Here is a 27,478-nt window from a genome sequence, read left to right on the forward strand (position 1 = left end):
TGACCCAGTGCATGACACCCCTGGCCATGAGCAGGTAATTTAAAACTAATTAGAAGCTTTACTATGGGACATAATGTGTAATGGGCATTATGGTGTGTGGCATAATGTATCACGGGCATTACAACAATATGGCTGTATTCATTAAATGCATTGATGTTTTTTTATGAAGCATTTATTTAATTTTCAGTAAATGACCTTCAATTTTTCTTTCTTCCCAAAAATGTTAGCTCTTCAGGAGGTTTAATTGTTCTTGAGTACCTCACACCCAATTAAGGTTGGCCTAAACCTAAACCCCGGCATCCTTATGAGTGCCATTTCATCCTGACTACCAGCATCCAAATATACCCCAGATACAGTGTAAAGGAGTAAATAAACATAGACACATAGACACACATACACACATACACACATACATACATACATACATACATACATACATACATAAAGTTTACAAAAAGGCTCCTGAAAATCTTTTTTGGAACCTGCTGACAAGATAGAGAGACGTAGAAACAAATAGTTGACTGCTAACACACCAGGTGGATCTTTTTAGAACCTCTGAAATATATTGAAGTTATCAGTAGGAGCTCTAGATTATATATGAGAAGTAAATAGCTGGGAGCCTAACAGGCAATCACAGTGAAAACACAGATAAAAAGTTGCAGTAATTAAATATTAATGAAATCATGGCCATGATAAAATGTTCTTAGTATATTATATTATGCTGCAGCAATATAGTACATATTAACACTTGCCTTTGATGTGTAGGCATCTACATTACAGCTGGGGTAAGGTCCAAAGTGGAGTCCTGCAAGGTTCACTATTGGGACCCACTTTGTTTAATATATTCATTAATGATATTGGCAGGAGAGGATGTGGAAACACTACAAAGTGACTTCTATAAACTAGAAAGGTGGGCGGAAAGGTGGAAAATGCGGTTTAACATTGAAAAATGGGAAAAAAAATGAACAAACTACTTATAGGCTAAATGGAGTTATTATAGGAAATTCTGCTGTAGAGAAGGACTTGGGGGGTCATCATAAATGAAATATTGGGTAATAGTGCACACTGCTCAAGTGCAGCAGCAAAAGCAAACCGGACACTGGCATGCATTAAAAGGGGTATGGATTCAAGGGATGCCAATGTGATAGTGGCTCTTTACAAGGCATTGGTGAGACCACACTTGGAATATTGTGTTCTGGGCACCCCACCTTAAAAAGGACATAAATGAATTGGAACAGGTACAGAGAAGGGCGACTAAGCTAGTAAAAGGTCTTGAATCACTAGAATACAAATATAGATTAACCAGCCTGAACATGTTTTCACTGGAGAAACGGAGGGTGAGAGGTGATATGATTAGTATGTTTAAATACAGGATTGGAAATCATATGGAACTGGGAGATGATTTGTTCACTAACAGGCCTATACTTAGGACATGTACTGAGGCTCGAGGAAAATAAATTCCGTACTGAATTAAGAAGAGGATTCTTCACCATTACAGCAGTAAAATTCTGGAACTCATTGCTGGTGGGGGTGATTGCAGCAACTACTGTTAATGAATTTAAATCAAAACTGGATACATTCTTGGCCACTAAGGGAATCCTATAGATATGACTTATTCAAGTCAGGAGTTACAAGTTAGATAGGTTGAACTCGATGGACTAACGTCTTTTTTCAGCCTTAATTACTATGTTACCATGTTACTGATAAAGTGAATCGCTTTTGATACAAGTATGCTTTAAACAGCTTTCTCTAGCAGTAATAACAAATTAAATGACTATATTGCTGGATTAAAAATCAACTGCTTGAATGGAGTCTATTCAGTGACTTTGAATAGACTTAAATGCTAGAAAATAATTTCTTGTGCTGCATAATGAGGACTATTCTTACACCCTACAAATATTTACTTATTATCAGGAATATTAGAAGATTAATAGAGTGATTTTAAAATAGTAATCGAGGAGCCAATTCAGATCTGCTCACATTGGTCCGGATTAGCCCTTTTCTGGTGGTGTGGATCTGCGCATGTGCATTGTCTCTAGTGTATGTGTGCAGGCCCCTGCTGTGACCACCTTTGGCAAATTTGGCTTGCAGCCTGACAGACAGGCAGGGGGCATTCTGGGATGGACCCCTGGCATTTTATAGGTGTGCCCACAAAAATGGTGGGCATGCCCATAGAAACACTGGACAGGTCCTTCGGAACACAGGCGTGCCCCTGCCTGCTCGGGGCGGGCGCATCACATCAATGCCATCACTGATTTTGCATCCATACAAGTAGCCGCCGAGTGATTCCTGGTCGTGCCGGCCAGAGGGGGAGAAAACCTTAGATGGTAAGTAAACATAGGATTTCTCTTCTGTGCGGATGCTAGCGAACGGATGTGTACCCGTGCATTATCTATGGACGATCTATGGTTTAGATATATAGGAATAATCCATCGATGGAACTCAAAAGTGTATACCCTTCCTTTTGGTACACAACCATCGATGGAACTCAGTTGCATATTGCCATAGAGTGGTCTATTCCTTTGTAATGCCAAATTCGGCAGAGCTTACCATTCGTGAAAGTGTCAACTTGGCTGAATTAGGCCCTTTGTAAATTTGCTGAGAAGGGTATTTCTCATAAAGTTTACATAAAAAAAGACTTCCTGAAACACTCTTGTTCTCCACTTATAAATAGTCCATTATGACTGTTTTCCATATAGTTCAATGTGAAATAAAACAAAAAACCTAAATAAATTGTTCAAACTACTTTCTACAAAACCTGTTGTATAATGATTTAAAATGATTATGAACTATTTTGAATTGGAAAAGTCTTCACCTATCAGCCTGGTACAACCATTTCCCCATGCTGGTCATTTATGATTGGCTCCAAGGCTTAGTACATGTGCAAATCTTAGTGCATATAAGTGCTATGATTTTATTTGGCCTTGATTGTCTGTCCTGGTGCATTTTTTAAACATTGAATAGGACTCATGCTCATTGCCTATGGGGTGTATTCAATGCAGCAGCAAGGGGGTTTGTACAGCAAGGATGGCTTATTTTTGGCAAGGAAAAGCCATCCTCGCTGTCCAATCCCCCTCACTGTATTCAATGTTTGGGAGAAATCCTCACCTTCCCCTTAAATGGTGAGGTTTGCCGCAAATGCAGTGAGTCCGCTGCATTTTGTGGCAAGCCCCGCCATTTTGATGGGCACACTTGCAGTTTCCACCTCTCTAAAAAGAACCAGCGAGGTGGAAATGGCGAGTGAAGGGGAGGACGTTTAATACTCTGAAGGAGAGCAATCAACACTGCTCCCACCAATGCAAACAAATCTATCAAATTCACAAGCTCACAATCACCTCTTGAATTACCCTCCTCATCCTTACACACCTCCTACATCTTGCCAGATGATCCTGTTAGCTACTTAATTGAGATATTTCTGAAAATTAGATGCGGCTTGATATACCACTCTGCCCATACTTTTACTTTTTGAACACCCACTTCATCCCTTACATTGTTCAACATATAACTGAACAATCTTTTCCCTTAATCCTCTCCAAATACCAATTTAACATACCTTGTTTGGATTGCATTGCTTCTCATATCATTTTGTATCCCTCTTATACATTTATCCCAATGCATTCTCATGTATGCTGCCCAGTTAACACCCATTTTCAGGAAAGAGAGATCCAGACAAGATCTGTCTGAGTCAGAGATCTGCAAAAATGTTTACATTCACTTGTGCTCCTATGCTGAATGAAAACTACTAGGGATTTTGGGATCAGTGATTTATCGCCGATCCTTCTTTCTCATCTTATAAGTACATATGTGGCTTACAGGGTTGGAATTGTCACGCAGATCACAGTTAATGCTGTTTTTACGAGAACCCCATTCTGTATAAACTCAGGTTAGATTTGGGCTTAAAATTTGATTTGTGAGCCCTGTAGTCAAAATACTTTATAAGCGGTAAGTTAATTCTGTGTGGTAATTTACTGCAAGCAATTTTATCCACTGGGGCCCTATCCAATGAGCCCCAAAAGCTGCCTTATACCACTAAGGTCTAAAATAAAAAATCCCAATTATTGCCCTGCTTTTGAGATCAAGGCTGCAAAAACACATATGAGATGTGTGTACAGACATCTTCGTTTTATTGTGCCATGTATGGCACAATTTGGCATGCCTTGGACTCTGCTAAAGTCACGGTTAGTTATTTTTCTAAAAGTTTGTTTCTCTAATCTATTACTTTATACAAATTCTACTGCTGCAAAAAGATTTTAGAATCCATCTCCTTGCTACCTTTGGAAAAGCCGTGTTTTACATGTTGTGACAAATTGAGAAAAATAGCCAAGATGTATGTGGACACATCTGTCGGTCACTGATCTTTTCATGGATCCTATGTGTTTTCACCTAAACACAGGTCATTTTTTGTGTGATAAACTGAATCTAAAGGTTTTTTTTTTTGGCAATCCAATTAAAGTTGCATTTTTAACACTAAAATGCCCATTGCCAATTGATTTCCCCCAAAACTGTAGTTTGTAAACTGTTTACAAGGTACATTTAGTACAGTGAATCATTAACAGGACCAGCTGTTTTAACCCCAATATAAACATGATAAGCACTAGGTGATTCATCGCGCCCTACGGGCGCTCTTCACACCGTCGTAAGGGGCTGCGCCCCCTTAATTTGTGAACGTTTGTATATGAGAAATATGGTTAGAATTGTATGAAAGATGCCCTGTATTGCAACTTAGGTGTCCGCGAATCGCGGGAGGGGGGGTCGCGGAGGGTGCCGCGAATTGCAGGAGGGGGGGTCGCGGGGGGTGCCGCGAATTGCAGGAGGGGGGGTTGTGGGGGGGTGGATGCTGCGAATCGCGGGAGGGGAGGGATTGCAGAGAATCGCGGGAGGGGGGTTACGGGGGCGGGGGTTTCGGCGAATCATGGTAGGGGGGGTCGCGGGGGGTGTGCCGTGAATCACAGGAGGGGGGGTCACGGGGTGGGGTGCCGAGAATCGCGGGGGGGGTGTGTGTGCCGTGAATCGCGGGAGTGGGGGTTCAGGGGGGGTGTGACGCGAATCGCCACAAGAAAAAATCAACACAGAAAGGTCAACACATGTAAATGTTGACAAAGTGTGGCACTTCATTGGTGTGAATGAATATGAAAACATTCAAAAAATGAAAAAAAAAACCTTCAAAAACTCATGTCAACCTTTTTCATTGTCGACCATAGCCATGTCAGTGTTTTCCATGTGCAATTTAATTCTGGAGCTGCCGCGAATTGCGGGAGGGGGGGTTGCGGGGGTGGGTGCCGCGAATCGCGGGAGGGGGGGTTACGGGGCGGGGGTTGCGGCGAATCATGGGAGGGGGGGTTGCGGGGGTGTGCCGTGAATCACGGGAGGGGGGGTCACGGGGTGGGGTGCCGAGAATCGCGGGGGAGGTGTGTGTGTGTGTGCCGTGAATCGCGGGAGTGGGGGTTGTGGGGGGGGGGTGGGGGGGTGTGACGCAAATCGCCACAAGAAAAAATCAACACAGAAAGGTCAACACATGTAAATGTTGACATAAGTGTGGCACTTCATTGGTATCCATGTCGACACATGAGAATGAATATGAAAATATTCAAAAAATGAAAAAAAAAAACTTCAAAAACTCATGTCAACCTTTTTCATTGTCGACCATAGCCATGTCAGTGTTTTCCATGTGCAATTTAATTCTGGAGCTGCCGCAAATCACGGGGGGGTGCCGCGAATTGCGGGAGGGGGGGTCGCGGGGGTGGGTGCCGCGAATCGCGGGAGGGCGGGGTTCACAGGGGTTCCGGTGGGGGGTTGCCGCGAATTGCGGGAGGTGTGGGGTCACGGGGGTTGCCGCGAATCGCGGGAGGGGGGTTGCGGGGGGTGTGACGCGAATCGCCACAAGAAAAAATCAACACAGAAAGGTCAACACATGTAAATGTTGACATAAGTGTGCCACTTCATTGGTGTCCATGTCGACACATGACAATGAATATGAAAAAATTAAAAAAATTAAAAATAAATCTTCAAAAACTCATGTCAACCTTTTTCATTGTCGACCATAGCCATGTCAGTGTTTTGCATGTGCCATTTAATCCTGGGGCTGCTGCGAATTGCGGGGGGGTGCCGCGAATCGCGGGAGGGGGGTCGCAGGGGGGGTGCCGCCCCGAATTGCGGGAGGGGTCTTGGGGGGGTTCTTTTTGCAGCGAATCGCGGGAGGGGGGGTCGCGGGGGGTGTTTTTGCTGCGAACCGCTGTAGGGGGGGTCGCGGGGGAGCGGGTGTTTTTGCCGCGAATCGCGGGAGGGGGGGGCGCGCGGGGGGGGGAGGTTTTGCCGCAAATCGCGGGAGGGGGGCGCTCACCTGGTGACTGTGGAGTAGCAGTGCTGGGCAACATGGGAAGGCAGTGGGTGTCTGGCACTGTCTGTGGGCTCACTGGGCTGGTTCTCTGTCACATACCTCCCAACATGACCCTCTCCAGGAGGGACACAATGCTCTGTTTCTAGACTTCCCCTTAATGTATGATTGCCATCACCTGTTTTAAACAGGTTAATTTCTCAGAAAGGTGTTCAGCACAGATGAAGGCAATCACACATTAAGAGGAAAGTCCAGGAACAGAGCGTTATAGACACAGACACCCACTTTGAGTGACAGATGTAGCCAAATATATAAGAGATGGCAATAAATGCCAATTTATCCAAAGCTGAAGGAGGAGAATCCCCACCTATTTTATCAGCCTTACAGATTGTCTATAAATTATAGATATTTAGTATAAGTAAACATATTTATACCACTGACCTTAAAATATTGCTGCTTTGATATAGAATCGTTGTTTTAGTTGAGACATATCTTAACATTTTCTGAGTGAATATTTATGTGCACAATCATGGCATAAAATACACCAAGCTCTAAATTAGGCCCACTGTAGTTAAACTAGGCATCAGAGAATCAGGAAAAACTGCCAACCAATTTTATATATTTAATATATTTCAATATACCAAAAACTGTATTAAATTGACAGAGAAAGGGATGTTATAAATATTTATTCATTTACTGGATTACAACCTTTTGTACATCACAATTTGCATAAATTCTCAAGTTACATCCTGTGTACAACCACGAAAACTATGACATGGATTTTTACATAAAGTGAAAACATTCACAGATTTACAGGCAGATTTCTATACAGCTCATGATTAATTATTCTTTTTGTATAACTTTTATTTTTATTTAAAAAACAAAACAAAAAAAAAGTAGTCTTCAAGGGATTGGGAGCAAAAAATAAAATAAAAAAACACAACCAAAAAGAGAAGACCTCCAGCAAAGCATGCAACATTCAGTGGGAAAACATTTAGTTTAGGACAATACAGAATGTACGTAATTTCCTTATAATTTTTTTTTACATTTTTCTATATATATATCTCTTATATCAGGCTCTCTGTACATATTCTCAATAGATGACGACAAACACACTGTTCAGCCCTCGCTGGTTTATCATCTGAGCACGTCACAGAACATTCTACAAATACAACTAGAATGCTCACATTCACATGCTGAATGCCTTGATGAAATTAGAACTCTTCAATTTTTTTTTTTGTCCAATACAAAAATTTATAGTTATTTACACAATAATAAAATAAAAGAACTTGCTTCTTACGGCCATTGCATTTAGAATTAATTAGACTAGCAGAGCATAGAACGCTAATTATAATATATTCCTACAGAGAAAGTATTTGCTTAATATGGCCGGTTTTGATTTATATTTGTATGATAGCAGGATATTTTTTTTTGATAGCAGGATATTTTTTTTCCTGCAAAGAGACATGTAAAATAAAATCTGTTTTAATATTCTGAAATTTAAAAGATTGTATTCAAAATACCTGAAATTATACAACTTAAACATATCTGAGATGTTAACAACACATCAGGCACTAGTACCATGTGCAACATTTAAGACTTGGAGTTAGGTTGTGCGGGGTAATGTAGCGGGCAATTCATATTTAATATTGTATCATCTTGTTGGCTTCTTATTTTACAGAATCGTTAAAATGTTTTGTGTGCTTAACTAAGGTTATGTTTCAAGTATTGCCAACAATTAACAACATTAATAAGAGGGAACCAACTCTTTATTCTGTAGAGATGAAATATTAACGATCAAATCGTGCTCAACTGTTCAACCTCTATAAATTGTATTTTTCAAACAAGCCCTCTGAACCTAAAGTACTAAGAACAATATAAATCTCATTCACATATAAACACACACACTGTGCTTTTAATAAACATTTCAATTTCTACGGATTCAACAAAAATATGCTTGCTTGCATATAAATAAACATATAATCAAATAATTTTATCTTGGCTCTATACATAAAAAATGAATACCAATTAATGTATATTATTTAATAACATCTGAATATATTTAAGCACTTCTAGGAGAAGCAAACAATAAACACTATTAATGTGTTCGAATATGTGCAAAAAGAAAAAAAAAATACAGTTAATTGTTTCTTACACAAAAAAGTTCTTTGTATGTTTTAGTTTTACAAGATTTTTTTTGTTATATTCACTTACAGAAAAAGCATTGAGACATCAATGTTGCATAGAATACTTCCATATTAACTCAAGAATTTGGTTTAACACAAGTTGGCACACTTCGGAAGCATATTGTACGCCGCTGATGAGTCATTGATGCACCGAAACAGGTTGTCACTCACTCTTTATGACAGATGAAAAATGCATCTGTAAGATTTCATTTGTTCAAGACGTGCTAATTCTAAGGTATGGCTGCACTAGGGAGAACATACTTGTACACACATTATGATCCAGAAAGACTCCACAATGAAATCATGATATAAATGCACTGGAAAAAAATAATAATGCAGTCACATCAATTAAATATATTGCATGAGTAAAGCAATGTTAGCCCTGCTAATTTCGTTTTCTAGCAAATATCTGTGTTTGTGCTATCACTCTGACTTGACGTTTCCATAGCAACTATTCCCATGCTCTGTTTTAGTCGCAGCATAAAACAATTGTAGTTTAAAAACATTGCACACTTTTAGCTTTTAAAGCTACTGAACATAATATCTGGGGGGAAAAAAACATTGTTTATGATGGAAACTTGGTTAGAACAAAAGCAAATCAACAAACAAACACATAATGCCATTAATGGTGATATCATCTGACATTTAATTTGCTCAATTTTACTAGAAACCACTTAATGCAACTTATGATAAGAAATATGTATGTACATTAGTGATTGTACTATTTATCAGTAACAATACATTTTCAACATACCCATAATCTCAGCCATTCACCTGAGTTACTAAGAGAAAATGCAAAACGTTATCTCAGTCACTGGTCCCTACATGCCTCTATTAAATGTAGGATGGCATGAAATACATGGACATACACCTGGTGCCCCAATTTCTTCTATAAAACACTATGTTGCTAAAGGTGTTTATCTATATTGTAACATAGCACTGGTTTAACCTTTTACGTGTACTTAAAGGAATTGCTTTTCATTACTAATCAAAGCAAATGAATCCTAGATTGCAATATCTGACATAGCTACTGCAGTCCTTCAACAAGCATAAGCCTATGTATTCAGCACTTTTAAAATTAGAATGACAGGATAAGAGATAGGCACTGCACGTTAACTGTACTGTAACTGTACACGTGGCATAATGAGAACAATACCTGCAATTGCTCGGTATTAAATATACTGCTTAAACTTGCAAATATATTCCACCTCCAATAAACATACTGTATTTATTCTATATCCTCTATCGATGTATAAACATCTAAGGTGCAAATTAGAACATACGTATATTGAGTGTGATACTTATATACTTTTTTTTTTTAGTTATGAATCTTCAAGTCTGATATTGCCTTAAATGATAGTTCCTCTAAGATGATCTCTGGAATAGAACAGTTTAACATCTAGAAAACCACTTCTAGAATGTAATCTGGAATTGTAAACATACTGCTACTTATTAGATTTAACCACTATAGACTTTCACCTATCATTTCATTATTAACAGACTCCTCTAGTTTTCCCATTGACTGCAAATCTTGTCAACTAATCCTTCTCAGCGTAGTTGGAAACATATTCAAACATTGTTTCCCTGTTTGTTTTTAAATCTATTTAATCTGAGATCTTTCCTGACATTATGACCCAGCAAGCAGTGTTGTTCAGTGTGTCTGAGCTGTACTGGCTAAAAGTTTGTGCCAATTGACTATTCTTTTTCTAAGGTCCACTTTGTCCAGCCAAATGTTAGCTTCGCCAATCAGAGTTTTCTTCATAAACTTTCCTCCATTCGAAGCAAGCAAAATCTATGATAAATATAATGAAGACATTGTAAATTTATTAAAGACAAAGATTAACAATACAATTTTTTTTTTTTTTTACAAAAACAGCCTATTTGCTTCATCAAGTGGAGTTTAAAATAAAAAAAGGCTTCTGGTCTAGTATTCGCAGAACCAAGTGGACACAACCCGTATTTTGCTGTAGTTTCATTATATTGACATACACAGTTTGCCTGAGAAGCGGTGAGCTGCTAGACAGTTATCCACTTTCCTGGAAGCTGGGATATTCTTACTCAAATTTAGGAAACTCCTGGGAATTCCAGGAAAGTGAGCATGTAGGTTGTATTTTAAAAGGTTCAGGTAGCTGCAAAACTGACTGCAGAATAGTATATACAGTAGGGACCATATGTATTTGGACACTTACATATTTTTTTTTTAGCTTTAAACCCAAACAGGCTTGTTTCCATGTGCCGATGGACAAAAACTTAGTAGAAGCCTAGGGCAAGACTTCTACTAAGTTTTTGTCCAAATGACATGTACAGTAGTATAACTTTTTTGTATTTCGTGTATTTTAAATGCATTGTTCTGCTAAATTAGTGTACATGCTTGATATGTACAAATTTTGTCTTGCACATATTTTAATTACTTAGAATACTTTTTGAATTGGTTCCCAGGACATATTCATTTTATATTTATTCGTACATTTTTTTATGCATATATTTTGTTTGCTGCTTTTCTCCTTTTGCACTTCTTATAACTATTTCAGTTAGATTCTAATTTAAAACACTAGGTGTCACCAGTGTTCTACTCTTATTTCACTGTATATATAGATCTCATTTATATGTAATACTGGTTTCAAATATTTTTTGTATAGTTTGTTTGCTAAAACTAGCATCCTCTTATTGTTTGTTGTGGATGGCTTCTTGTTTTTTCACTTGTATTAGCCGGTATTTATGTAATATATTAGTTTGAAGTACACTACAGGTCATGCATTGGATTGTTTACTTTCTAGGGCCCACGTGACCACCTGCCAGGCGCCCCGGTGACGCGCACTTTGCGATGTGCAAGCGGCGAAACCCAGAAGTCGATTGGTGGTGGACGGCAGCCTCACACAAGGGGGTGGAAGGTAAGATTTACCTTTATACCTTTATAAGTTGGTTGTTTATCTCATGTGTTTATGTAATGTATCCTTAAAATGGGGTCTCGCAGGCTGACTTGCAGGCTGGACTCCAAGGAGTAAACACAGACACACATAGCAGGGGAATTATTTCCTGATTGTGTACCTGTTTAAATTGGAAAATTGGTTCTGAAATACCATCTGATATGGGAGTGACAGGTCGTATTCAGAACATAGGGGACCAATTCAAGGCCACTCTTATGATAAAGGCACAATTGCGCTAAGACATTATGTATACAAAATGCACTGAATCCTTATTTATTTTCCAAATATAAAATTATGTATGCTACTGCAAAAGCCACAATTTTGGTTTGCAGATAGATGAATAATATGACATCACAGAATAACTGCTTTCATTCTACACTGCTTGATCTTAAATAATTAATTTAGTGGAAAGATCCATCTATATTTTATTTGAATTGATTTGAATATTAGGAACAAAGTTTTCATGTGCTCAACATTTTCAAATATGGTCCTCATGAGCGAAGTCAAAATCCTTAAAATGCAGTAAAGTGCTTTAGCACATGTCATAGGAAAAACATTAAACACATCTTACTGCCACTGCGCAATTCAAAATTTTCATATGCACTTTAGAAAATAATATAACTACATGTAATGGGAGCAATTTAATGCCGCCAAAGTTCAGCAGCAGTGCGAGATGTCTGCCGAACTCGAACATTTTTTTAAAGGGGAATTAACTTACAAAGCAAAACCATGCCTTGTAAGTTAATTCCCTTTAAAAAAAAGTCTGAGTTCGGCGGACATCTCGCACTGCCGCTGAATTTGGGTGGCATTAAATTCCACCCAAGGTGTGCATAACTGAATATTCGATTTGGTTTAGTATATAGAAAACACAAATGATTGCCTTACCTGCAGAGAGTGTCCAGCAGGGCTAATGCTAAGACGAAATGTCTCATTGAATGATGGTTCTCGATCATGCCTACAAACTCTAGTTTTTTTCTTTATGATACGTTTCTGTGTTGCTATATTAATAACGTAGAGTTTCACATACAAATCTGTAAAATATTATAAAATAGAGCGCTCTTACACCATTAACAGATTTCGGAAGTGGTTTAAAACTATGCAGAAAAAAAGAATACATACGTATTTTCAGTATTAGATGAACCAATCCAGGGGCCAAATGTAATACAGTGTGAGAATCAAAAAGAGAGAGATATTTGGGGAGTTTTCCCAATTCTTTTTTAATTACACTGAAAAAACTTGGTTGATTTTTTGTTATGTAAATACTTGCCGAATTAAAATAAAAATGGGAAAACTCTCCCAAAATCTTTTAGATTCTAACACTTTTTTACATATGGACCCTGGTATCTGTGACATCATACAGTGATGATGCACTGAGATGGCATGTTTTGGTATTATAATGGGTAAGCAAACAAACACAAAGCACTTGGATAGCTGAATCGCTTTCACAGTCAATTATGAATAAGTGTTCCATCAGTTTACAATGTCACAATTTCCTGCTCAGAAAAATGCAGGGGCGGATTGGGAATTAAAACCAGCCTGGGAAATATCCTGAAGCAGCCCCAACGGGGGGGGAGTGTTCTTGCGCGCCGTAGACGCGCCCATTTTTTAGGGGGTGTGGCTTATAGATATGGGGGTGTGGCCTATTTCAACGAGGTCACGCCCAATTTTTGCCACTGTGAGGGCAAGGCTAGTGGCTCTCTGAGCTGCTGGCTATGTCCCCAGCCCCTCAGGCTGCAAAATAGGCGCATGCGTACAGCGTTTATTCTGCAGCCTGTGGGGCTGGGGAGATAGAGACAGTGGAGGGGGGGGGGGGGGGGCGACAGGGGGTCTCCCAACACAGTAGAGTGGCAGGGTGGAAGAGGATGCAGGGAGGGAGGGGGGGACGGAGGGTGGCGTTGAATGCTAGGAGGGGAGATGCAGAGTGGCTGAGAATGAAGGGAGTGAGGACTTATACAGGGTGGCACAGGACGCAGAGTGTGAGGGGGGCATGGTGGCACAGGATGCAGGGTAGGAGGGGGAATGCAGAGTGGCAGGGGATGCAGGGAGGGGAGTCACAAAGTGGTGGAGGATGCAGGGAGGGGAGACAGTGATGCCTATTATACATATGCCACACACCGTGATGCCCATTATACATATGGCACACACCATGATGCCCATTATACATATGGCACACACCGTGATGCCCATTATACATATGCCACACACCGTGATGCCCATTATACATATGCCACACACAGAGATGCCATTATACATATGCCCCACACTGTGATGCTCATTATACATATGCCACACCGTGATGCCCATTATACATATGCCACACACCATGATGCCCATTATACATATGGCACACACCGTGATGCCCATTATACATATGCCACACACCATGATGCCCATTATACATATGCCACACACCGTGATGCCCATTATACATATGCCATACACCGTGATGCCCATTATACATATGCCACACACCATGATGCTCCATTATACATATGCCACACACCGTGATACCCATTATACATATGCCACACACCGTGATGCCCATTATACATATACCACACACCGTGATGCCCCATTATACATATACCACACACCGTGATGGCCAATATACATATGCCAAACACCGTGATGCCCAATATACATATGCCAAACACCGTGATGCTCATTATACATATGCCACACACAGTGATGCCCATTATACATATGCCCCGCACCGTGATGCTCCATTATACATATGCCACACACCGTGATGCCCAATATACATATGCCAAACACCGTGATGCTCATTATACATATGCCACACACACAGAGATGCCCATTATACATATGCCGCACACCGTGATGCTCATTATACATATGCCAAACACCGTGATGCCCATTATACATATGCCTCACACGGTGATGCCCATTATATATATGCCAAACACCGTGATGCCCATTATACATATGCCACACACCGTGATGCCCATTATACATATGCCAAACACCGTGATGCCCATTATACATATGCCACACACCGTGATGCCCATTATACATATTCCTCACACGGTGATGCTCATTATACATTTGCCTCACACGGTGATGCCCATTATACATATGCCACACACCGTGATGCCCATTAAACATATGCCAAACACCGTGATGCTCCATTATACATATGCCAAACACCGTGATGCCCATTATACATATGCCAAACACTGTGATGCCCATTATACATATGCCAAACACCGTGATGCCCATTATACATATGCCACACACCGTGATGCCCATTATACATATGCCAAACACCGTGATGCTCATTATACATATGCCACACACCGCGATGCTGCATTATACATATGCCACACACCGTGATGCTGCATTATACATATGCCAAACACCGTGATGCTCATTATACATATACCACACACACCGTGATGCCCATTATACATATGCCGCACACCGTAATGCCATTATACACATGCCACACACCGTGATGCCATTATACACATGCCGCACACCGTGATTCCCATTATACACATGCCGCACACCGTGATGCCCATTATACATATGCCACACACAGAGATGGCCATTATACATATGCCACACACCGTGATGCTCCATTATACATATGCCACAGACCGTGATGCCCATTATACATATGCCACACACCGTGATGCTACATTATACATGTACCACACACCGTGATGCCCATTATACATATGCCACACACCGTCATGCTCATTATACATACGTCGCACACCGTGATGCCCATTATACATGTGATGCCATTATACATATGCCACACACCGTGATGCTACATTATACATGTACCGCACACCGTGATGCCCATTATACATATGCCACACACCGTGATGCTACATTATACATGTACCACACACCGTGATGCCCATTATACATATGCTATCCACTGTGATGCTCCATTATACATATGCTGCACACCGTGATGCCCATTATACATATGCTACACACCGTGATGCCATTACACACACACCACGATACCCATTACAGATATGCCACATACTGAGATGCCCATTTCATATTATGGCACATAAACGTCGCTTACCAACATGCTCATTTCAAGGAGGTTTAGTGCTTGTTGCCAAAGAGGTTTACATGTTCCTATCCAGGTGGAAGCAGTCTGACTGCCTTGCCCCTGGAGCCGTAGGCTGAGCGGACCCTGCGCCCACATACCTTTGTGCAGCAGGGTCCGGGGACAGGCAGCGGGGGTCCGGGGACATGCAGCGGGGGTTGTAGTCCAGGCATCGGGAGACGGGCAGCCCCGCGGCGGCTTTATTCCTTGCCTGGCGGCGGGAAGCGCTGCTGATTTTGACTTGCCGGACACTGATTGGCTGAGAGAATTCAGCCAATCAGCATCCGGCAAGTCTTTTGAAAATCTGCTTCCCGCCGGGCAAATACTAGCGTAGCTCACTATAGTACAAGAAATAAAGCCGCCGCGGTGCTGCCCGTCCCCGGACCGTGCTGCCTGGAGTACAAGCCACGTTGCCGGACCCCGCTGCCCGTCCCCGGACCCCCGCTGACAGCGCCCCCCACATGCAGCGCCTGGTGCGCATGCACCCCCTAGTTACAGCCCTGTCCAACATATATAAATAATTTATTTTTTGTGGTGTTTTTTGGTGGTGGGAGGGGGGGGCAGTATGAAATTACTGATGTGCCCCTCTCCCTCATGTCCATGCTGTATGTCCCACTCCCCACACAGATATACAGTATCACAGTGTGGTCTGCAGTCCATTCACACACATTACCTGTCTCCTGGACGAGGACCACAGGAGCCACCTACAACAGATCAGGGCCAGGCAAAGTTGGGGGCGTGGCCTAATAGCGGGACCCCCGTGGCCACGCCCCCTTTCCGAAGATGCCCTGCTGCTGCCGGAGCCCATAGCAGGTACCGATCAGCACCCCCGTAGGCCGGCTCTGCTGCTGGGGATCAGGGTTCTTACACCAAAGCACCGCGGGAGGAGCTGCTTGCAGCCGCGCATGTGCAACAGCCCTCCCGCGGCCATCTTTGATATGGGCAAAACGCTGAGGTTGTGCGGTCCGCGGCCCGAAAAAGGGGGTGAGCGGCCGGTTCTGGGGACATATGGAGCGGCCGACCGGGAAATGGCCCGGTTTCCCGGCAGGCCAATCCGCCCCTGGAAAAATGAGAGCATTGAAGTTCGTTTGTCTGGCATATACCCTTTCATATTAATTGTTCCAACATTGTTCTCAAATGTACAAAACCATATGCACTGCAGGTGGGGCAGATGTAACTTATGCAGAGAGAGTTAGATTTGGGTGAGTTATTTTGTTTCCGTGCAGGGAAAATACTGACTGCTTTATTTCTACACTGCAATATAGATCTCACTTTGAAGAAAAACCCCACCCAAATCTAATTCTATCTGCACATGTTATATCTGCCCTACCTGCAATGCACACAGTTTTGTCCATTTGAGAATGAATTTGCCTCTGAGAGTTAACCAGAATAAGGCCCCATATGCATGTGTCTTTCTGTTTAGTTTTCAGTCTTCCTAGAATCCCCCAATTACTTTCTTGGATGTTTTTAGGGATTGCATTCTGCCTGCACATATACACTTAGAAATACATTATTTTTCATAGCAGCACATGCCACAGCCTCATTGATCTTGACTGTAGTTAGTGAACTCCTTTCCGAGTTCTCTTTAAACTCCTCACCATCACCTACAAGGCTCCCTGCTCCTCCAAACATCTCTTCACTTATCTCTATCCACACTCCCTCCCGTCCTCTTTGCTCCGCTGCCGACCGCCGCCTGACCTCTCACCTAATCACCTCCTCCCACTCCCGTGTCCAAGACTTCTCTTGCGCTTCCCCCCTGCACTGGAACAACCTCCCACCACCTATCAGGCTTTCTGATTCCCTTACCTCCTTCAAGCATTCCCTCAAAACCCACTTCTTCCGACTAGCCTATCCCTCCCCCTCCTAACCTCTTTCGCACCTCCTATCCTGCCTACCCTACCCCTCCATCTGTTCCCATCCGTTTCTACTTATTCTATTGTTTTTAATTCGTCCACCCACCTCCTTTTAGTCTGTTAACTCTTATGAGTAGGGCCCTCCTTCCTCACGTACTCACCCTACCTCTTTACCTCACCAGTGCTCCTGCCCTGTTCTTCCCTTCCTCTACTTCATCTCCACGACAATTTCGACACCTACTTCAGAACTGATGCTGATTTTAGTTTTACCAGCTATACCCCTATTTATGCTGTATTTTATCAACACACCCTGTACGTTACCTTGTAATTAGTTTTTTTGTTTGCTATGTACGGCGCTGTGGACACTTTGTGGCGCCTTATAAATAAACGAACTACTACTACTACTACAGTGGTTGGCCATTTATCTAGTCTATCGTCAATGATGAAGAGGTAAGAGTAAGCTTTTTTTGTCACAAATAGTATTTTACAAAGCTGACATTTAGTATATAAATTAGTTCACATTTATATCACATACAGTACATGATTTAACTGAATGATTTTTATTTATTGGATTACATGCACAATGAATTACTGTAATCTAGCAGGTGCAAGTCTAACTAACTAAAGGCATTTACAGTATGTGCACCTATTTTGTATTAATTTACCTGGTAGATGATCTGGAGACTTAAATTTATATGTAATATTTCTACATTGAAGTATCTCGACTATGAACTGCTCCCCGTCTGTCTTCATTTCTTTTTTCAGGGCAATTTTGATTTCACCGATGACTTGGGTTTTACCTGAAAAGTAATTTAACAATATAAGAATAGTCTGACATTTAGAGTGTATATCATGAACTAATATTTCTGGTCTCCTGTTCACCAGGGTTCCATTAATCACTTCGGGGCTGTTGTGAACTGTAATTTGTAATTTTCTTCATGTTTTTACTGTTATAAAATACAAATGGCACATCTTGAGAAGAAACACAATAACTATGAAAGATTGCTTTGTATTCAACTCGGAAAACGATATCAGACTCTTCAAGTCTTCAACAAGCTCCAATGAATTAATGTTTCCATGGTGAGCCATTTTCTATTTACTGCCACTGTGAGCAATAAAATACATGAGTAATAATGTGTTCCATGCTGTGATAAAAGGCTGCAGTGAAAAAGTCGTGGAAGCATTAATACTTTTAAAACACAATTTAATATATAAAGTGCAGTAATGTTCATATATTACTAGAGATGAGCGGGTCCGCACCCCCCCGAGATCCGGCAGATCCGAATATCGGGGATCCGGGTCAGATCCGAGTCGGCTCGGGAGTTCCCGCCAGAATTCCGGACCAATAACGAGGCCGAACGTCATCATCGCGCTGTCGGATTCTCGCGGGAGCGGGATCTTATAAAAGACGCATGCGCGCCCCGCCATCTTCACTCCAATCTTGGAGAGGGAAGAGGGTAGTTGGGAAGCTCTGTGTGCCCCCTGCTGTGCTCTGTGCCCTGTGCCATGTGCTCCGTGCTGTGCTCCGTGACCTGCCTTGTGCCCTCACTGCCCTGTGCCCTCACTGCCCTGTGCTGTGCTCCGTGCCATGTGCTCCGTGCTGTGCTCCATGACCTGCCCTGTGCCCTCACTGCCCTGTGCTGTGCTCCGTGACCTGCCCTGTGCCCTCACTGCCCTGTGTTGTAGACGTATTGAGAGTCAGTGACTGTTTATAGGCCTGAGCCCTGTAGTGTGATTTAACTAACTAGGTGCTGCAGTGCTCACATGCAGGGGCTGCAGTGTCCACTGTCCAGGGGCTGTCCTGTGGCCCGTGCCCTGTTATGATTTATTTAGCCCTGAACCCTGTGTTTTTTTGTGATTTAACTAACTCAGTGCTGCAGTGCTCACACGCAGGGGCTGCAGTGCTGCTGAGTAGTACACTGTGTACAGGGGCTGCAGTAATACAAGGGGCTGTGTCCAGTGTGACGGCCTATATCTTATCCATTGTCCAGTGTCACAAGTCACTCACGACATATATCCTGTGTCCTGTGTGACGACATATCCTGTGTCCAGTGTGACGACCTATATCCTGTGTCCAGTGTGACGACATCTATCCAGTGTCCAGTGTGACGACAATATATCCTGTGTCCAGTGTCACAAGTCACAACATATATCCTGTGTCCAGTGTGACATGTAATGTGTGCCGGCATATATCCTGTGTCCAGCGTGACATATATCCATTGTCCAGTGTGACGACATATATCCAGTGTGACGACATATATCCAGTGTCCAGTGTGACGACATATATCCTGTGTACAGTGTGACAACATATATTCTGTGTCCAGTGGGATGACATATATCCAGTGTCCAGTGTGACGACATATATCCAGTGTCCAGTGTGACGACATATATCCTGTGTCCAGTGTGACGACATATATCCTGTGTCCAGTGTGACGACATATATCCTGTGTCCAGTGTGACGACAATATATCCTGTGTCCAGTGTCACAAGTCACAACATATATCCTGGGTCCAGTGTGACATGTATTGTGTGCCAGCATATATCCTGTGTCCAGCGTGACATATATCCATTGTCCAGTGTGACGATATATATCCAGTGTCCAGTGTGACGACATATATCCAGTGTCCAGTGTGACGACATATATCCAGTGTCCAGTGTGACGACATATATTCTGTGTCCAGTGGGACGACATATATCCAGTGTCCAGTGTGACGACATATATCCAGTGTCCAGTGTGACGACATATATCCTGTGTCCAGTGTGACGACATATATCCTGTGTCCAGTGTGACATGTAATGTGTGCCGGCATATATCCTGTGTCCAGCGTGACATATATCCTAGCCAGCCAGCTGAAACAAATTAACCTTAGCGGTGAATTGGGTGACAGATGTCGCAGACAAATTGACCCTACTACCTAGATAGCGGTCTATAAGGGTAGACTATATAGGGATCTCCAAACCTGGGATCCTAGAGAGGTGGAGGCCACCAATTACCCCACCCCTGCCACCAATTACCCCACCCCCCTCCACCCATTAGGTGATGGATGAGGAGGCAACTGGTAATGCTCCCAGCGTTCAGAAACCACGTGACCTCATGCCAGATAGGGGTCTTGTTAGATATTAAACTGATCTAAACAGATACTACCTTGCAGACTAAATAAGTGCTGCACGAAACGCCCACTGCTCCTTGGCTGAACACGAGGAAGAGTGCACAATCAAGCCAAACAGGGGTTTTGGTACTTGATTGGATCTTCTACCAGAGGAGCGCAGATACTAGTATAGCTTTGAATGAAGATCGGTCCTTCTCTATTGGGGAAGAATATATGTCATCAGTGACATCCAGAGTATTTATCCTCCTTTTGGGATAGTATGGATGGATTGATAAATGTTTGGGAAGAAGTCCCAACAGCTGCTGATGGTCAGTGTACTAGACCAAGTGCGTGGCTTCGGGAGGAACACATGTAAAGTGGTGAAGTGGTGAGGGAGGAAATGGAACGCACGCCTAGCCAGTCTGATCAAACTGGATAAGGAGGTAACTTGTAATGCTCCCAGCGTTCACAAACCACGTGACCTCACGCCAGATAGGGGTCTTGTTGGATATTAAACTGATCCAAACAGATACTACCTTGCAGACACAGTCAATGCTGCACCAAACGCCCACTGCTCCTTGGCTGCACATGCCAAACTGCAAAATCAATCCACATTGGGCTCTTGGTACTTGTGTGGAGCTTCTAACAGAGGAGTGCAGCTACAAGGACAATTTCAACTTGCACATCTTTGGGGGGGGGGTTATTAAATTGCCACCCTGTCTGCCCCTGTAGTGCTGCTCTGCTTCCAACATGTGCCAGGTTGGAAGTGTAAGGTCCACATGTATGTGATGCCCACTGCTGTCGCCTAGCTTAGTCATCCAGCTACCTCGGGATAACCTTATGGCCCTACTACAGTAAATGAAAATGATTTTGTGAGCTGTGAAGTGATCAAAATTGACTAGAAATTAGTGGAAACTAATGTTATTGAGCTTAATAACACTTTAGGGGCAAAAACAGGCCCGAAATCTATTATTTTAGCATTTTTTAGCATTTTTCCAAAAAAAAATCCAGATCCAAAACCAAAACCCGCAAGGGTGGTTTTGCCAAAACCACTCCAGATCCAAAACCCGAAGGGAGATCCAGATCCAAAACCAAAACCCTAAAAAGGGCCCGCCGCACATCTCTATATGGGGGTTATTCTAGTTCACTCTTTCTGACAAAATCCTTCTTAGATGGACAAAACCATGTGCACTGCAGGTGGGGCAGATGTAACATGTGCAGAGAGAATTAGATTTGGGTGAATTATTTTGTTTCTCTGCAGGGTAAATACTGACTGCTTTATTTTTACACCACAACATAGATCTCACTTTGAAGTAAAACCCCACCCAAATCTAATTCTCTCTGCACATGTTACATCTGCCCCCCTGCAGTGTACATGGTTTTGTCCATCTAAGAAGGATTTTGTCAGAAAGATTGAACTAGAATAAGGCCCTATATTACTAGGAAAGACAAAATGAAGTTGGTCATGATTTGTACTCAGTGTTTCCTGTTTTTGTTGTTTCTTTTTGTACAGTATAAGGGTGAAATTGACTAAGATGTTCTATTTCATATAGGATGTTGCTATGGGCAACCAATCAGAATCTACTTCTTATTTATTTAGCAACTTCTAGAAGATAGTACATAGAATCTGATTGGTTGCCCATAGCAACATCCCATGTGAAATACTGTAGAACTCCCATCATAGTAAATATCCCCCATAATGTCTATAACAAAATAATCAAAATAATGTTAACCTTAGCATACATGATGACTTTTAATGGTGCTAAAAATAATAATAGAAAAACACATGTTCAAGCTAAGAAAAAAGTGTCTTTATTGCTGCCAATTTACAAAACCAATGCACAAAGTACATAAACACGGTCCTCCTGAATGAGGCCACAGTCTACTCCAGGTCTGTTACAGGCACGGATTATGGCCCTGATATAGTTGCTCCACAATTATGTGACTAAAGCACACTCATCTTAGTGCTGCTGAAAATGGCCATCATCTATATAGTTACCAGAAGCAGCACATATATGCACCACTCATATATGACTCAAGTTGGCCAGATTTCTGCATGAACTCACCTCATAGTGTACATCCATTCCAACACCAAATGGATCATAGCCAATTGTCCCTTTTACTAAAGTAGTACTCCACTACTCACATCCAGTCCCTCTCCTGAGCGTTAATCCTCATCTTGACAACACCTCTTCCTCACTAATAAAGCTACCAAAACTCTTATTGTCTCTTGCATCATCCGACACCTTGACTAATGCAATAACCCTCTCTATAACCTCCCTCTCATTCATCTTCAATCAACCTCAATGCCACACTAAGACCTATCTTCCCCTACCACTACTTCCCCTCCTAGCTCTGTTAGTTATATTGTAGGATACCCATTGTTTAGTCAGGTTTAAACTTAATCCTTCATGACCATGCCCAACATTTTCCTGGTTCTACAGTAAAGGTAAATATGGTTTATGTGAATATGACTATTGATGTTATGTCATTACAGTTATTTAGATACTCAATTATAAGTTAGTAGTATTGTAATAATATTATCAATAATATCAGGTTATGCTTTAATAGCCTCATATTAAATGTTATATTGTGTTTTTATTGCAGAGGCATTTGTATGTGTAGAGCAAATAAGAATATATTTAATCTTATCTTTGCACCCATATCTGTTTAAATAGTCAATGATTAGTGTGTCGTATTTATAGGTAATTAATTCACCACATTTACGAAAGCTTTAGGCCCTGAATTTGTGTGGAGAAATAATTTGGAACTATATGATCTCTTAATTTGTGAGCTCTTTTTACCTAATGTTTCTGCCAATGTTTATCTGTTACATTGTAGTTGGCAGTGGCGTAACTAGAAATGTAGCTCCTCCCTGCCAAAAAAAATCCTGCCCCCCCCCCAACACACTGACAGAGCACGTACACACTGACAGTGCAGGTACAGAATGAACAGTACCTGCGCTGCCGTCAGTGGGGCCCAGGAGGTGAGCATCCTGAATTCAGACGCAGGGCCGGTGCTAGGGTGTCTGGCGCCCTACTGCAAACTCTATATTTGCGCCCTCCTTTTCCTAAAGGGACAGCGCACACAAATAAAGGGTGTGGTACCATAAGGAATAGGCATAGCCCAATTAATTGCACCATAGAGTAGCACAATCTTATTTACATTACATTAAACATGGTGCCCCTGATTCACAATACACCACATAGTAGTGCCCCATATACACAATCCCCACAGAAGTTGTGCCCCTTAAACACAATGCCCACAGTGGTGCCACTGAAAACACCCACAATAGTAGTGCCCCTTATACATAATGCCCACAGTAGCACCCATTACGCATAAAATCCACAGTAGTTATGTACCTTATACACATAATACCCACAGTAGTAGTGACGTAAGGTGTGAAGAGAGCAGAAAAGGAATAAAATAGGGGATCCGTGAGAATGGGAAATGTGCGAGGAACAGTCAGTTGTGAGGTGAACTAGGGAAAAAAGATAGAAGGGAGAAAGCCAGGTGCTGGGCATAGAGAGGGCAGGAAAGCCAAATGCTGGCCAGAGAGAGGGGGAGGGGCAGCCATATGCTGGCAGAGAGGGGTGGGACAGATGTAGGGAGAGATGCTGGGCAGAGAGGGGGACAGATGTGAGAAGATGGGGGGGCAGTTGATGGGCAGATGGGACAGATGGTGGGGAGATACTGATAGGGGGAAAGATGATGGGCAGGAATATGGGGGTACGTATGATGGGCAGAGAGGGCTGGGGGGAATGTGATGGGCAGCGAGAGGAGGGAGAGGTGATTGTCAAGGAGAGGGGGGCAGATACTGGCAATGGAGAAGGGGACAGATGCTGAGGAAATAGGGGCAGAATGGCATATGCTGGGCCGAGAGGGGCACAGATGTGTGGGGAGAGATGCCGATGCTGGAGAGAGATTGAGGGGGCAGATGCTGGTCAAAGTGGGATTGGGGACTGATTATGGGCAGGCTGAGGGGGTACAAATGCTGAGCAGAGGGCGAGATACACTGGACAACAAGAGGCAAACAGATGATGGGCAGGGGGGATGACAAATGGTGGGCAGGGAAAAAAGGAGGGGTAGATGGTGGGCAGGGAGAAGGGGGCAGATACTGGGCAGGGAGAGGGGGAAGGCAGATGCTGGGCAGGGAGTGGGGGTACAGGTTGTGGACAGGTAGTGGGTGGGGGGCAGATGCTGGGCAGGGAGATGGGTAAACAGATGCTGGGCAGAGAGAGGGGAAGAGATAATGGGCAGGGAGGGGGAGGGCAGATAATTGTTAGGGAGAGGACAGATGGTGGGCAGGGAGAGGGGGACAGATGGGTAGAGAGTGAGGGTTCGGATGCTGGGCAGGGAGAGGGGAAAAAGCTAATGGGTAGAGTAGGGGACAGATGATGGGCAGAGTGGGGGGTAGACACTGGGCAGGGAGAGGAGAGACGGATGCTGGACAGGGAGGGGGGTCAGTCAGAGAGATAGTAAAGCTGCAGGGAGAGGCAGGAGGCATACTTAGACAGGTCCATGCTGTGAGGGACAGGGTAGCCTCCATGTTCCAATCCAGGCCAGGGATCAGATCCTCCAATCAGGGACACTTCAATTCAGCATGTGCCGAGCTCCTCCAGTCATAGCTCGGAACATGCAGTCCTAGCCCTAATTGCTGATGCTGCGATGAGGGGGGAGGGGCTGGCACCGCAGTGAGAGAAGTGCAGGGACTTCCCCTGCTGCTGCTCTCTGTCAGCATTTATATGTAAATCCTGGTGCAGCAGCTGGCCTGGCAGGAGGGGCTCTCCCTCCCTATATATCCAAGCAGGCTCCAGTGAGGTAGGGATGGGGGGGGGGGGGGGGGGGGGGGGGGGCGGTGGGCAAGGTGGATTGGGGAGCTGTCTGTGTTCATGGGGCAGGTAACTGAGCATCCTCACACAGACAGGCAGCCTCAATGAGAGCACCGTGATCCTGCGCCACCGCAGGGGCAGTGGTACCTAAGTTACACAACTGGTAATTGGTGTATTCATGTTAGCGTATGTAGAGGGGTGTACACAGGATGCGAGGCATGGGGCGATTTTGACTATGCCAATTTTGACTTAGCTCTTTTTTTTTATTTTGATGATAGGCCAAATACACTACACTGTGCAGCATATTCAAAATTGCTTTGCTTTGTCTATTTTGCCAAGCAATAGCAATGCTGTCGTGTATCGCTTTGCTACTGCCCGCAGTGTAAACATGGTGCAATTCCTGGTTGTACCCAGGCAATTTATACATTATCAGGTTAGTAAAAACTGACTATTGTTCAACAGAAGGAAAGTAATCTTTGTTTACCCCAAACCACAGATCTGCTGTAGCTAGGTATTCTCTGTACATATTTTCGGGGCTGATTACGGACAATCCTGGTCGTACCCATTCATACATGGGATCAGACGTAATCTGCATTCTTAGTAAATTTTGCTCTTAATGCTTTTTTTAATGTATATGTGGTATTGTATTACATTGTATAAGTGAAGAATAAATAATTATATGTTTTTAAAATGGTTCTTAGTAAATGTCCTTCTTGCATCAGCATTGCAATAGCACTGTGGAAAATCCATGCTTCAACAATTGTTTATATATTGTTTTTATGTATGCAGCCAGTATTTACCCTGCACAGAAACAAAATAACTCACACAAATCTAACTCTCTCTATACATGGTATATCTGCCCCACCTGCAGTGCACATAATTTTTCCCATTTCGAGAACAAATTTGTACTGCGATCAGATCTGAATAAGGGCCAATGGGCCTTATTCTAATCCACTCTTTCTGACAAAATCCTTCTTAGATGGGCAAAATCATGTGCACTGCAGGTGGGGCAGATGTTACTTGTGCAGAGATAATTAGATTTGGGTGGGGTTTTACTTCAAAGTGAGATCTATATTGCAGTGTAAAAATAAAGCAGTCAGTATTTACCCTGCACAGAAACAAAATAACTCACCCAAATCTAATTCTCTCTGCACATGTTACATCTGCCCCCCCTGCAGTGCACATGGTTTTGTCCGTCTAAGAAGGATTTTGTCAGAAAGAGTGGATTAGAATAACCCCCAATATGTTTTTAGGTTTTTCTTTTTCTACTATCTAAAAAGCACATGATAAATACAAACTTATTTATATCACTCTTTTAAAAAAAAGTAAGTACTGTAAATAATTTACATTTTTTGAGGATATTCCATAATTTAGCCACGTGTCCCCATGATTAAATACACTTTTTATACACTAGGAACTTTTAACATGAATTCTAATAAGATTTACTGCTTAGCATAACATAAGATTAAGTAATGCGCTTAGAGAAAAATATGAATAACAAAGTTACAGTGACTTTGAAATATGTCAGCGCTTTTAGAGTTTTATGGATTTTTTCATACAATGAGTGGCAGTTGGACTACATTTAAGATAAAAATCGTAGCGGGCCGAATTCAGCCCGTCGGCCAATGGTGGGGTTTGCGCATACAATCATTTGATGGTGAGCATCCATTGAATGATTTGTCTCCAGTTCAGGCGCATGTGAGCGGATGTATATGTGAACGCATCCACTCGCATGCTAGGGAGCGGATTTGGGTGCTGGGGAAGGGGCGGAGGTTTAGTGGTGTGTTTGCGCTGTTTATCTGCTCGCTAGGCTGCGAATATATGCAGCCTAGCGTGCAGGTCTGAATCAGACCCTAAGTATTTTCAGAAGGTACAACACTGCGTCTGAAGTTAGTTGAAAGAAGAACTCCACCCAAATCATACAGTGACTGTACATTTAAAATAGATGGAAACATATATTCTCCACTCATGAGAATCAATTGTACTTATGGACATTCACTATAAGGGCTCTATTGTTTATTTTATTGTACTGTATATGGTATTTCTACATACAGTATGTTTTAATTAAACTAAGATGTTTAATGCTGTACAAGCTTCATGTCACCTGACCCAAAGAATCACTCCGCTAATCATATACATATAAAGACTCACTGTGGCTAACAGT

At 42.6% G+C, this 27,478-nt stretch overlaps 1 protein-coding gene across 4 annotated transcripts in view; it reads right to left on the reverse strand.

Annotated features, from left to right (window-relative positions):
* Positions 1 to 7,003: 7,003 nt before the first annotated feature.
* The window catches only part of PCLO (piccolo presynaptic cytomatrix protein), a 266,980-nt gene continuing 246,505 nt past the window's right edge, over positions 7,004 to 27,478 (reverse strand). For all 4 annotated transcript variants that reach the window (XM_083183080.1, XM_083183079.1, XM_083183078.1 and 1 more), the window contains 3 exons: positions 18,059 to 18,193; positions 12,333 to 12,478; positions 7,004 to 10,312 (listed from right to left, as the gene is read on the reverse strand). In XM_083183080.1, coding sequence (XP_083039206.1) covers positions 10,172 to 10,312; positions 12,333 to 12,478; positions 18,059 to 18,193 — 422 coding nt within the window. In that variant the 3' untranslated portion in view covers positions 7,004 to 10,171. The remainder of the gene's footprint in view (positions 10,313 to 12,332; positions 12,479 to 18,058; positions 18,194 to 27,478) is intronic.

This window comes from Crinia signifera, chromosome 4 (assembly GCF_055691185.1).
Source record: "Crinia signifera chromosome 4, ASM5569118v1, whole genome shotgun sequence".
NCBI classification, from domain to species: Eukaryota; Metazoa; Chordata; class Amphibia; order Anura; family Myobatrachidae; genus Crinia; species Crinia signifera.